Genomic DNA, 14,814 nt, shown 5'->3' on the forward strand with positions numbered 1-14,814 from the left:
AAGTGCCCAACAATGATGGTGTCTGTTTGCATGTCTGAATGCCTGTATATGTGTGTGTGCGCACGCACGAATGTGTGTTTGCCTCCCACACGGCCCCACTGCTGCCACTCACTGTAAACTAGTCTGCAGCTCGTCACAGACAGACGTTGACACACTCCCAGTCTAATGTGCTCATTAGGGACTGCACAGCACACACATAATTGATAGCCATGACACACACAATGCACACACACACATTATTGCAAAAAACAGTTTCCTTTTTTTAATGCTGCAGTAGAAAACAAGGTTATATGAAGTCATATAATGGGGGTTCATTGTCAAGAACAACAACAACAGAAAACGAAAGAACGAAATGAAAAAGACTAACCGCACAGAATGCATAACAGTATCTGTGCTGTTTACATGCCAATATTTTACACATAAATTTTTTTTTTATTATTTTTTATTTCTCTACACTGGCAGCTGTCAGTTACTTCAGCAAATTAACTGCCAAAAATGTAGCAGAACTTGTCACTCAAGGGGTTAGTGTAACCATGGTTACCTTTCATATCCCAAAAAGATAAAGCTGCAGTGTGGAATCATGGCAGAGCAATTAGACAGAACAAAAAAAAAAAACAAAAAACAAAAAAAACATAATAATAAAAAAAAGAAAAACAAACAAACAAAAAAACACCAATCAAAAAAGCATTCAACAATATGAAACAACCAAGAGTGCTTATAAATAACAGTTTACATGTGAAATATCTTCATAAAGTAACATCTTTTTTTGTACAACCTTTAATATCTTTTTAGTGTTCATACAGCGGCACATGTAGAGTAGTGTCTGGTAAAAAGAGTCTTTAACCCTTTGAGCACGAGTCGGGAATAAAAAGATTCACCTGTTGTCATCCCTTTGTTACCTCCCTTTTTTTTCGTATCCTTTGATTAAATAACACATTTATAAAACTATTGTGCAAAACAATTTTATTTACGTCTTCATATACTGTGCACCAGCAGATAGTCATAATCCTTTTAAATTAAAAATATAGAAATGATGCATAATTTAGACAGGAATTACTTAATATGTTTTTATATACATATTTTACACAGACCTGAATTAATATAGGTCCCTGATCGACCAAAGTAAAAGACTTAAGATTTCTTTTTTTTTGTTTGTTTGTTTGTTTTGTTTTGTTTTTTTTTAACCCCATACTTTTTTCTACAATGTTTGTGTCAAGTCCTGTGAGCATCTTCCAGACAAGTATAAAGCCCAAGATGAATACAAAATCTTCTGGCTTTCATGTGTAGCATTGCACTCTATGTCTGGAAATCGCAGACACAATGCACACATTGTCCTTCAAATTCTCACAATAGCTTCAATAATTCCCAATCTCAAATCTTTCAGTCTATAGTGTTTGGATCTTAGGTGTGGAAGTGCTTTGACGTACTCAGAGGGTTAAATTTTAAATGCTGACTCCAGCACAAAAATGTTATTAAGAAAAAAGAAAAACAAAGACAGAGCGAGCAGGATAGAGTGAAAACATGAAGAGAAAAAATCATGGAAAGTGCACCAGATTTAGTTATAAAATGTTTAACTAAACTGTTTCATTTATGCATGCAGCTTATCACACCCCAGTGATGCCAAAATATAAAGGAACTTAATTTTCATGTACACAAAATACATACCACTTCATTTTAGAATCTCTTTTTTTTTTAAACCTTCATTTACTGTGTCTTCCCATGACAACAGCCCCCATCTGCACATCATGAAAAAATTCACTAGTCCTATCAAAGGAGATCACATCACACACTCAGATCATGAAATCGAGTGAGTTGGACCAGGGTGAGTCTACCTCACATTGAAACAAAGAAAAAAAAAACTGCTACAATGCAAAATTTAAAACCATGTGCCAAAACTCAAAGCAGTAGTTGTATGGCATCTTTGTGCAGTTCCATCATGTTAACAATCCTTTCTTTTCTTTAAAAGAAATGTCTGTGAAAGGATAAAGAGAGACAGGTCAAGAAAGAGTGAGCCATTATGAAAGAGTGCAGCATTGTCCCCAGCCAGTGCTACTGTTTCTCCAGCTCACACACATACATGAGGTGGTCCTCAGGGGACTTCCCATGAGTTTTGCTCAGGTGAAGCTTGACTGCATGCTTGCTCGCAAAAGTCCGGTTGCAGAGCTTGCACTGGTACATGGCCCCACCATCGTCGTCGTCCGGGGAGGGTGATGGGGATTCAGTTGAGGGCAGAGAGGTGGTTAAGGACGAGGCAAGGGAAATGGGTAAGGAAGAGGATATGGATGTGGGTAGAGAGGAGGGTAAAGGGTGGCTGGATGAGTGAAGGTTAGAGAGCAGTTTTTCAGATAGTCCTTTGGTGTGGCGATGTTGATGGTGTTGCTGTGATATCTGGCTGAGCAGCTGCTCCCCAGAAAGCTTGGCCAAGTCTCGCAGACGGAAGCCCAAATGGGATTCCAAGTGGCTGACATAGGTGGACGGTGAGCGGATCTGAGAGGCGCAGTCACTGCAGAAAAACACTGGGTGACCTGAATCCAAGTTTTTCAAGAACTTGGTGCCACCGGTTCTCCTCAGCTGGTATTTCACATTAGCCAACCAATGGGATATTGTAGTCATTGAAAGGCCAGTGAAACGGGAGATGTGCATTCTTTCTTGTGGGCTCAGGTCTGACATTATGTACTTGCCATCATTTGTTTGTCTCAGACTGGAAGCAAACTGGGCTTGGAGGATTAGGAGGTGTTGAGGGTTCCAGTTGGACTGGCGGCCCTTACGTTTCTGGGCTGGTGAAACATCTTCTGTTTCCTCATGTGTGACACCTTCGATGTCAGAGCGCTCAGACTGGCTGCTAGGTGTGGAGGACTTAGAGACTGCCTGACTTTCTGTCAGGTTCCTCAGCATGTCAGAGATGTCTGATAGGGCATTTTCTCTCAAAGGGGAGGTGGACATGAAGGAAGCTACTGCAGCTGAGGCTTTGGTCATAGTGACAGTGGAATGGGGAGGAATCGAGGATGGGGTGGAGGCGGTGGAGGAGAGAGCTGATGAACCGAGAGAACTGCTACTGCTGTTTTTGTCAGCATTTTTGCCTTTGGTGAGATCCATGGGTTGGTCGTTGTTTATATGTTGCTGGTAGAAGTAGCGGTCTAAGTGATCATTACTGGGCTTTTTGGTCTGTGTTGGTGGGGTGGAAGCAGCCACAGCTGCTTTCTCTGCCAGACTGTTGCTCATCTTGAACAGCATGCTCATGGGGTCAAGGGAGGGCAGGGCAGGCTTAGCGGCCTTCCCCAGGTGGACATTCATTACTGACTGCAGAGCGCTGAGAGGGTTGACGAATGGCTGTTCTGGAGGTGGATGGTCTGTAATGATAGCTGTACTACCAGTCAGGGAGGCAGGCAGGGGCGATGTCACAGCGGCTGACTCCACTCCATTTTCCACAGACTCTTTCATGGAAATATCTCCATTTGAATCTCCGTGATTGGATCCATTTCCATCGCCTACTACCTTTTCCACTCCATTTGTATTCTCAGGAGTTTTACAGCCACCTGCTCTATTTTCTTTTGGGGACTCTCCTCGGGCTGAGTCCCCTGCCTCACTGTTGCAGGGTGAGGGCGTGGTACATCTCATAGGAGATCCCCTCACAGCACCACTGGGCTCTCTCATTTTCTCCTCTACCTTGGCCACTTTCTCTGTCACTTTCTTGACCAGTTCCTCCATAGCATGGAAGTTGTTTTTGGGTAACGGAGAGGTCTGGCGGCTGGGAGGGGAGATCAGAGGCTGGCTCTTACCAGTGGGAGAGAGGATCTCCCCTCCAGGGAACATATATTTAAGGGGAGAGCTCTTCCCAGAATTGCCTAAAGAGAGCTTCATTATGTTTGGAAGCTGATAGGCAGCATGGATACTGGGATATCCACCCCAGCTTGGAGCGCCATTCTGTGCTTTGTTGATGGCTGAGGTAACTGTGTTCTCCAAGGACTTGAGGATATCAAGACCCCCTTTTGGACTTTCATCAAGATCCTCTTCAGTCAGGTACGAGTATTTTGAAGAAATATCAAACTTCTCCTCAGCCTCCTCCTCAACTCCTGCCTTCCTCTCTTTGTTGAGATTGTTACCATTGTTGATGATAAGCTCTTGAGTGCATTCCTCCTCCTTCTCCTCCTTTTTTATCTCCACAACCATAGCAGTAGGGGAGATGCTGGATGGAGGAGGCACTGGGGCAGCTGGAGGGGAGAAGGTTGTGGCAGCCAGGGGAACAGACTGGACCTTTTCTTCAACTGTTGAATTGGATGTGGGGACTGAGGGGGGCGACTCTATAATGGGTTTGCCTTTCTTAATAGCAGAGTTGGTGACTTTAATAAAGTGTCCAGTCACCATCATGTGAGCGGTTAGCTCTTGAAGTGTGTCATGAGAGCTGCCACACTCCATGCATTTGAGGATCTGTGACTTCCTGGACTCAAACTGCCAGGCATAGCTGGCACCGTTCTGGTGTCCATAGCGGTTGTTAGGTGTAATGTAAGGGTTGGTAACCCTCTGGAGTATGTCATTAGAGTCGTTGAGGGAGGGGGGCTTAGGTGTGGTCCCTCCATTAGAGTCAGGTGAGCTAGGGATGTCTAGGTCAATAGGAGCTCTCTTCCGAGCTGTGGAGATGATCTTAGCTGCCACTGGTGTAACAGGCTCTTTAAGAGGCACTTTCTGGTAGTGTTTTGTCTTGATCATGTGGACACTTAGGTCCTGCAGGGATTCAAATGAGTGCCCACAGTACATGCACTTTAGAACTTTTTGTGCATCCTCCTTCCCCTCCATCTCTAGCAAGGAACGCTTTCTGGGTTTTGACCACCGTTTAGTACCCTCACTGTCTGTCTCATGGTTATCATCGCGGTAGTGGCCTGTTTCATTCATGTGCACTGTGAGCTCCACTAGTGTGTCATAGGCTGCACTGCAGTCCTTACAGCGGAATTTGCTGGCACCAGTGAATATAGAGCCATAGAGCTTGGAGCTCTGCCGGTACAGCTGGACCGTACTGAAGAGGTTGGGTTCTGTAGATGCTGTGGATACAGCCACTGTGGGATGTTGCACCAGGCCCAGTCTGTTGTGGTGGTTCTGTGAAGCTTGCTGAAGGGTTTTAGCCATAGCTGTCTGGTGCCAGTCATAGCCTCCACTACCACAGCTGCTGCTACTGCTGCTACTACTACTGCTGCTGTGACTGCGAGGGGGTTTTTCTGCAGGGGGCTGGCTCAGGTTCAGATTCAGTGTAGACCAATAGGAGTTGGTCAGGAAGGAGGTGTAAATTGCCTTCATCTTTTCTAAGCTGTCAGCCACAGACCCTGTTGTGGCTAATATGGCCTCATCTCCACTTACTGCAGCAGTGACACTGGCAGCAGCCATCATGGCAGAGGAGGAAGACAAAGACAGGGCATTTGAGGGGTCTTTAGAGAGGAGGACATCATCCTCATTTTTAAGCGAGGAGCTCTCAAAATCAGACATTCTGTCACTGGATTCGCTCACATGAGACTCACTGTCCATCTCCTGACCAGAGAAGTCAGCAGCATTGGGGGAGTCATGGAAGCCAGTGGATCCTGGCCTGTCCTTGAGAAGGAAGTCCTTGTCCTGACATAGGAACTTGGCGGCAGGTTCCTCCCCTTCCTGAGCTGAGTCATCTCCATCCAGGTCCTCATCCAACAAGGCTGCTTCCTTCTCATCTTCAGGGACATATGCTGCTCAGACAGAGAGAATAAAAAACAGACAGAGAGAGATTTGTTAGAACCACACTGACAGCATATCTAAAGGAGATTCTCAATTCTGTATTCCTTTTTCATCACCAAGTGGGGAACTGATAGAAATGCAAGATTCTGGCATTCACACTTTCTCCAGAGGAAACAGAGCAATCGTCCAGCAAAATTCACATACAAACTATTTCCTATCATAAACTGTTGGAGTAATTCTGTTCTAACTTCCTCCTTTTTACATTGACATTGTTTTCAAATTGGAATCAAGTCACCACCCCCTCCCATTTTCTCTCCACCCCCAGGTCTTTGTTCTGTATTGCAGAAAATCAGAGACAGCAAGAGAGAGAGAGATGGAGGACGGAAAGAGAAAAATGGAGGGAGGGAAAGGGGAAAATGTGTCTTCAAATAGAACTTGCCACCTTATTCTTCTCAAGGGGCAACAGCTTGAAATTAAAACTAAATTTGAAATTAATGAAGCACATTCTGGCGGTGGCATTCGTTTCTGAAGTAATAAATTACTTGTATCAACCTCGGAGACAGCGGTTCCTGTCTGTCAATTAATATGTCTTACGCTTCTTCTGCAGACTCTAATGCATTCCCTAACAGACACACTCGCCATTTAAATTAAGCATGCATTTTCACTCATTACACTGCTCAGCCCTCGCCTCCTCGTAAATAAAAATGAATGTATGTACGTTTGCCTGCGACAAATCTCTCCCCGCAAAACCCATTTGCTTCAATTACCAAAGATTAGAAAAAGTTTAGAGTTATTATTTACAGTTTAGCTTCGGGGACTGGGCTTGAGGCTTTCAATTTATATTCAAATCCCTCTAGTTTAAGATTAATACAATGGAAATCATACAGAGAAAAGATGTATCAAGACAAATCGCAGTCTCGCCTCTTTGTACATCTATGAATGTTTTCTTTTGTTAATAAGTCTATCAAAAGGATAAAACAACATCAGATGAGAAATGCTGCATGCTCACGCTTTGAGATTATGGCTGGATTTATGAGTAAAAACTGAAGCAACACACAGGCACATGCATACACAGACCTCACTGGCAAAATAGATGAGTGTAGGCGTGAACATCAGTGGGCTTGTGCCTAGCATTCCTCTTTCTAACAGGTCATCACTCATCTAACATGGTATGTAAACATGGAGCCAGCCTGTCAGTGGGATGGGTGTGGCACATATGTGAGCACATATTCAGTTACAATCTACCACTTTCAAAGACACACAAATGACAAAACAGGTTAAACTGTTGGTTAAACAGTATAACAGTATATATGATGAAAAAAAGAGAACAAAATATATGCGTAAGGTAAGTAGGTTGAAAGTAAAACTCAAAATAATGCCTGCGGTTATGGAAAAGTGAGAGCTTGAAAATACAGGCTACCAACACACTTCAGCTGTTGCCAACTCCCATCTATTACTGAGCAGTGCAAGTTGTGTGTGTGTGTATGTGAGTCTGTCTTTGTGTATGTGCTGGTACTGCATCAGCAGCAACACAGAGAGGAGTCTCTGTCATTGTCAAGCCACTGGTTGCCATCGGCGATGATACGACACTGCCGTGGGATAAACAGATGCACAGAGACACAGATATCCCAGAGCCCATCACACATCACACATCACACACTCACACTCACACTCACACTCACTCATGCACACACACACAAGTTGTACTGTAACTGCTGTAGTATAAGAACTCTTTGCCTTCAGGCAATCTCAGGAGCTTCTCTGTTGAACATGCAGTCTGCTCCAGTGTTCAGCACAACAAAAAGCATCCATTTGAAACACTTCACACCTTATCTTGTATTAAATGCTATTATGTGTGATTAAAAAAATGAATTGCAGGGTCACCTGATCCCTCTCCACACTGCATGATTTATTATTGTTTCTTTTGCTTAATTGAAGTACAACTGTTTTAAAACCTTGATGATCAATTTCAACTGCATGTTTTCACATCTATGGATATAAAACACACACACTCTCTCCCCGCGTCTCTCTCTCTCTCTCCCCCATTCTGTCTCAGAGACACATCCACCCGCCCGCACATACGTGCAGCCAAGCAGACCCACATGTACATGCCATCTGTTCTGAATCAGCCAAAACGACAGCTGTTTAAGAGAACAATGCTCTGGCTGAGGAAACAGACGAACACAGCAGCCCGGTGCTCTCATCAAGGCCAAACATCAATGTGAAATCTCCTTTAAAACCCAACACACACACACACACACACACACACACACACACACAAACACACACAGCTTCAAATTAACTGCCTTTGTGTGATAAGAACAGCATGTGTAATTGTGTGTGTGTGTGCTGATTTGTGTACCTGTGAGTGGTACATATAGAAACACATGCAGAGGATCAGGGGGAAAACAGCAGGACCAGGATGTGCTGAATGAAAACTCGGCGTGTAGGCTACATCCACCTACATGAAGCGCACAGCTGATTTCTGGACTTGTTTGAGGCAGATGATGTTAAAATATGGAAACATTTTGTCACAATACATTGATACAATGACAATGACAGTTTGGATTCAACCACAGCTGCACACACTGTTTTGTGGCATTATGAAATATGCAGACTGTTGATTGCAGTTTCAACAGTCTCTATATCCACTTTAATATAAATATCTGCCTCATAATAGTATCTTCTTTGTGAAAATGTGGCTTGTGTAGGTTCATTTTGAATCCGTCTTCTTTCAGCATGTTGCCACCCACCAGAAGCTTGCTGGCAGTTGCAAAGGGTAACATAAAATGGATATTATTGCACTTTTTATTTTTTCATACACAACACAGTGTTTCTCTTTTTTAGTGGCTTCAGTTAAGTTTATATTCACGCCTCCACCATTCGGAGTGGTTGAAAATGGACATTTCAACTATGTATTAGCTGTTTATTAGCTCCATCACACTGCTTTCTGAATGTAAAGCATCAGTGTAGTCAGCCTGTTGGAGCTGGTAGATTATTTGTTGATTTATTGGTTGAACAATTAATCCACATATTATGGATATTGAAATATTGCCAAGTACAAAATCCAAATTGCAGGAGCTGCAAGTATTTTCGATAAAGGTAAAATGTGTCACAGTATACCATAAATAGAGCATTGTGGTGCTACAGAGATATAAAGGATCATGCTTTTTTGGTACAAGCCCAAACAAAAATCACATCATCATCATTTTTATATTTTTTTCAGTGAAAATGAAAATGCAAAAATGACTATTCCAACTGAAATTGTGACTCTTATCACAATCAAAGACAAATAAACTGTCAAAATAATCACTACATTTTTTTTTTTTTTTGTATATCATTCAGCCCTGGTGACAATAAATATACTAAAAATCAACCTCACATCAATCTATTATCCTATTTGTGTTTATTTTCTTCCAAAACACAATTATATATTTATTTAATTCGTAACAAATCAGCATTTATATTTTTCTTAAATTAGCTGATCTTTCCTCACGTCCTCTGATATCTGTACCCGTGGAGTATACGTCCTCCTCATTGGGTATCACTGAAGTTCACCAGCAGATGCATTTGTTTTGACCGAAGAGAAACTAACTGTAATATCACTATTGGGTTCAAGAGTGTGGCTATTCATTGTCCCACTCTCCCTTTTTTAGCCAAAACTTGGCACACAATGGTTTGACTGTGTTTGTGTGTGTGGATGAGGGAACGGGTCACTCCACACCTTATCCATTATTGTATTATTGTATTTACTGTAGTAACAAAAGCAGTCAAATAAAGCTGCAGCAGAATTTATGGTGCGAATCAAAGAAGGAGAAAAGAGACACCACATTTATTATGTGGGTGAAGGAGAAGAGACTGAGGGGAGAGGAGGAAGAGGAGGGAGGAAGGGCTTGGAAGAAAATCAAGACTGGGGCCACACACACACACACACACACGCTCTCTGCACATGCAGAGATGATCCCCAAGGCCACTGGCTTTGGTCCAGGCTGCAGGGTTCACAACACTATGACCGAGGATACTGAGATGAACATGGAGAAACACATCTGCGCACACACACGCACGCACACACACACACACAGACACACACACAGACGTAAAACCACTGGAGTAGAAGAAGCCAGGGCCAAACACACCAGGTATGCAGGTGCTCTTTTAATTAGTGGAGAGAGAGAGGTAGAGAGAGCTCCAGATGAATTGTCAGCGGGGAGGAAGAGGTGGTTTGATCTGGTTTTTAGGAGAACAGGCTGGGAGAGATTGAAACTGAGACAAGAAAGCGAACACCAAAGTGGTTTGTGGGAGAGGTGGAAGGGCGCGGAAATGATTCCTGACATCTGAACAAAATTACAAATCTGTCATATGATAGCAAATGGAAGTAAATGATCATTTTGGATTTACAGCCACATTAAAAATACTTAGAAAGATTATGAAGCTGCGATTGTGAACTACGTCTCTGTGTTCCTGTCTGCGAAGAAATGCTGAAGCACTCTGCAGATGTTATGATGTTAGGAAACAGTTTATCATGCTTATATAACCACTTAACAGCCCTATCAGACGCACAGGCACGTCAGCGCTGTTTGTTTACACTTCTGCTTAGGCCTCACAGCTTCAGCGCGCGTGTGTGTGTGTATGTGAGTGTGTGTGCGTGTGTGTGTGAGACAGATTGTCCACATCAGTTTCATGTAGGGCAACATTTTTGTTGAGAGAAAGATGCAGACAAGTCTCTTGGCCTGAGATGAAAGCAACCTCCACATCCAAATTTTTCCGCATGCACCCTATGTGAGAGTGTGTTTATACATATTTGTGTGTGACATGCATCCACCCCGCTGCCATTTCCCACTTAATGAGATCCTATAATCTCCACCCTCACCTCCCTCCCTTCCTCATTTCCCTCCCTCCCCAATCACCAGTGCAACCCACGTTAATGAAGTTAATTGAATCTGAGATCGATAATGCTTAATTATTGTGATTTGACATGCACAGACAAATTGGTGGGATGGCTTCTGTGTGTGTGTGTGTGTGTGTGTGTGTGTGTGTGTGTGTGTGTGTGTGTGTTTGTGTGTGCAGACAGAATGGTTAAAGGGGCATGTCTGTCTGCACTGAGTGCCATGGGATTGGTGAGGCATGCCATTGATCCCCAGAGGTGTTCGATCGACCCCGACGCCTGACGGATTGAGCTGTTCGTTCGACCAGCTCCGTGACTTTACCAGACTTGCAACATATTTACAGTATCATCAGAATATGACACATGTATCGCTTCTCCCCTGGCACACTATGTTGCCAGAGACACACACACATACTGTGTCAGGAGTCTTGCAAAAATCACCATGATAGCTGTTGGAAACCACAATGTGTCTGTTATACTTCCTCTTCTTTGGGGGTGTTCAATTAAACTTGGGGTTGCACTGGATAATAAGTAAATATATTTCAATGAAAAATGAATATATAGCAACACTAACAATAACTTCTCTGTGTAATAACATAATAACTATATATTCTTGTCGCATTTCAAGCTAAATAAAGGCTGTAATAAGTAATAACAACATAACAGAGGGCTTAATTTTAATAAATGAAATAAAAGGTGTATCTTGATTTAACATTTTTCTTCTTTAACCAACAGTCTTCATCTCACATCTCAACACCCTCTTTTTTCCCTCCTCTTCACCACTTTCCCCACAAGTTCTGTGATGTTTTTAGCAATTTTAGCAATGATTGGCTAAAAGGCATAACATGACCAGTGCCGTGAATACTACAAAAGCTGCGTCACTTATGATAGAAACGCTCCATCAAAATGTAATAATTCTCTGTAATTTATAGGTTACACGTTCAGGCCAGAGAGAACGATGCCTGGGTCCAGATTCAGACTGTGGTCCACCTTATTTTATATTGCTTATGTACAATGGCGTCTCAGACTTTCTTACACTATGTATTTTGTTAATCTCCTAACTATTTTAATATTCCTTTACAGACTTCATAGAATCATTTACAATATATATTTCTATAGATTTTGGTATTAACTTCAGTGTTTGTATTGACAATACTGCATTAATCTTGCAAGATCTACAGCTGCTGGTACTTGTGTTTTTTTGTTTGAGGTATCCCTTGAAAATGTATTTTTTATAGTCTTTTTTCAGGCCTGTATCTGCATGTGCTGTGTATGAATTATTTTTATTTGGAACGAGCTGTGTGCTGATAAGTGGTAATGAACAGCGTGATAGTCCGAAATATGCAAAATGCCTTTCAAAAAAGCTGAGATAATATTAGCATATACAGCACATAGCGGCAGTGGTGTTAGCGAGGGAGAAAGAGAGAGAGAACGAGAGAGAGGATGAGAGAGGGGAGATTAGATTTGGAGTGGCAACAGTTAGTGTGTCTGTCTGTGGCTGCGGCAGCATCGCAACACACTGGAAGACTGCAATTATTCAGAAACACCGATCCTGCTGTAGCAAGCTTGTGTATGTAAACGTAAATGTGTGTGTGTGTGTGTGTGTGTGTGTGTGTGTGTGAACAGCGTTAGCTTGGCTAATCATCTCCCCATGCCACTCAGCTGGGGAGATGCTGACAGTGTATTTACATGCTGCTGTTACAGTGCCAATACAACAGTGTATGCCTGGGCTAGAGAGCTACTGACACACTCACTGATGTGTGGTGTGTGTGTGTGTGTGTGTGTGTGTGTGTGCTGTATTTATACACATGTTGTACAGTGGAAACAGCTCATAGTGATCACAGTTACAGTGATCAACTGTTTATATGGATCAAAAAGCAAGAATCATTCCTATACAAATGCTGTTGAAATACATTGCTTACAGTAATCAAGTTGTCTGCTCACAGGGTTCAGTTTGGTCTTTTCATACCTGACAACAGAGGACATAAAACTGCTGTAGCCCTCTACTGCAAGTTGTCCTATGCTGAGGCTATTTGTACAAGGTTAGTGGAGCCACAGTGAGTACTGACATCACCGTCTGCTCTACCAATATAAGCTCACTGTGTGTGTGTGTGTGTGTGTGTGTGTGTGTGTACTTTTGCTGTACACAAGTGACATCTTCACCACCGTGGCTCAGTGAGTGTGGTGTGTAATCACCATCCCTGCTGCGGTATGAGATGTTTTCACCATGACCAGGAGCGGAGCACGGCACAGTTAATGTTACTTTATAGATGTTCAGTAAATAGCAGAGCGGTCCATTTCATCATTTTATATTCATGTAAAAAATATACACATGTGCATTAGATGATAATCTGCATGAGAAATAAAGTAAGAGAGAAGAAACGTGGTTCTGATAATCATGGAATATTACAGAGATCAATTTGACCCCGACAGAGGTCATCACTATAAACCATTCCCTGTGTTTATTTAGCAAAAGAGGTTTTTTTTTGTGTGTACAAATCAAATGCAGCGGCATCTCAAATTAGTTTGTCTTTTATGAAAGTCAACTTAACACCTTAAACACTGACTTTTAACTGTGGGAATGTGTGTGTCTCTGTGTGTGTGTGTGTGTTTCTGTGTGATTTTCAGTTATTTATAAAGAATGGGACCAAAAGTGAAAAGAACTGTGTGCCAACTAATTATCAAGTCAGTATTTCCAGCTAAGACTAACTCTTGGCATCCTAAAAGCACATGAGAGAGGTGAACATTTTACACCCTCACACACACACACACACACACACACACACACACACACACACACACACACACACACATACACACACACAGAGTCGTATTTCCATCATTTCAGAGGACCATATATTGACTTATATTCTACCCAAAACCATAACCACCACCTGCCTCACCCAAACCTAAACCTAACTTAAACCTCATCTTAGACCAAGCCTTCAGATAAAATGTGATGATTTATGTCAGTGGGACTTTCTCTTTGTCCCCAAAAAGATGTTGAGTCCCCACAATGTGACTGTGTAAAAAGATTTATGTCCCCACAACAAAAGTAATACTAATACCACTAATACTAATACACACACACACAGCCTCTACTTGACCTCTCTCACTGTGATACTACATAATTATGAGGAGGAGAGAGGAGCAAAGGAAAGTGAAAAGATAAAAAAAAAAACAAACAAACAAGATTACCATCAAATTCAACATCTTATGTTAAAGAATACGAGAATGTTGGATGAGAAACCAGTCAAAAGGTTCACAGAAAAGAAAGTCATTATGTGACAAATACACACACACACACACAAACACACATTTATACACAGTATATAATATATATATATATATAGAGAGAGAGAGAGAGAGGGAGAGAGAGAGAGAGAGAGAGAGAGAGAGGCATATATATAAAATAAAAGAAATATAATATTATAATTTTAAGGGTGAATGATGTGAATAAATCATGACAATACTGGACAAATTCAGTTGATGCATTATGAAAGCTGAAATAGTGACCGAGTCAGCACTCATGCATTATCATGCATATATGATGCATATTGATAGATTCAAGTTCAGAGTGTGGCTGAGTGACTGACTGAATGAAGCGAACAGGAAGAGGATTTAATGTGTGCGTTAAACACATTATGAATCTGATGCTCTAACAACTGGTCGGCCACTTAGGGAATCCATGTTAAACGTGATGTTAAAGGAATACTCCACATGTTGGTGGGGGCCTACTGCTGAATTTAAGTGAAAGAAACACCATCAGCTACGTCATGTGTTCATTTCAGTTATAGTAGACAGCTAACATTAATTAGCCCCTTTTCTGCCATATATTTTATTTTGTATCACTTGCAAACAAAAAAAAAAAAGAAATGCCAGAATGTTTTAGGATTGCACACCAGTGTGGTTTGCTAGCTTCAACTTGATTTGGAATAAAAAGGTGTCAGCAGCCTGTAAACATACGCATGCAGGATTTGGCACAAAATCATGTGCAAGAATTTTTAATATGATGGTCACAATTACTTACATATAAAATATAATAAAAGTAATCAATGTGTAATCTGATGTCTCTGAAGGTAGCTCTGCAGAGACTCCAGCAGCTTTACAATGTCCGCGCACAACACCTCACACAGGAAGAGCTGGCTCTTTCTAACCAGACGTTTACAATGACTGTGTCAAGAGAACTAGCAGCAGTGGTACCAGTATTTAGCTGGACCTGGTACTGTGTATCA

General features: G+C 41.9%; 1 protein-coding gene across 1 annotated transcript in view; it reads right to left on the reverse strand.

Moving 5' to 3' along the window:
- Positions 1 to 237: 237 nt before the first annotated feature.
- tshz3b (teashirt zinc finger homeobox 3b) overlaps positions 238 to 14,814 on the reverse strand; it is a 40,584-nt gene continuing 26,007 nt past the window's right edge. The window contains exon 3 of the mRNA XM_071488907.1: positions 238 to 5,705. Coding sequence (XP_071345008.1) covers positions 2,050 to 5,705 — 3,656 coding nt within the window. The 3' untranslated portion in view covers positions 238 to 2,049. The remainder of the gene's footprint in view (positions 5,706 to 14,814) is intronic.

The sequence above is a fragment of the Trachinotus anak genome, unplaced genomic scaffold, assembly GCF_046630095.1.
Source record: "Trachinotus anak isolate AG129_WGS33_773 ecotype Australia unplaced genomic scaffold, CSIRO_AGI_Tana_v1 ptg000011l, whole genome shotgun sequence".
NCBI lineage: Eukaryota > Metazoa > Chordata > Actinopteri > Carangiformes > Carangidae > Trachinotus > Trachinotus anak.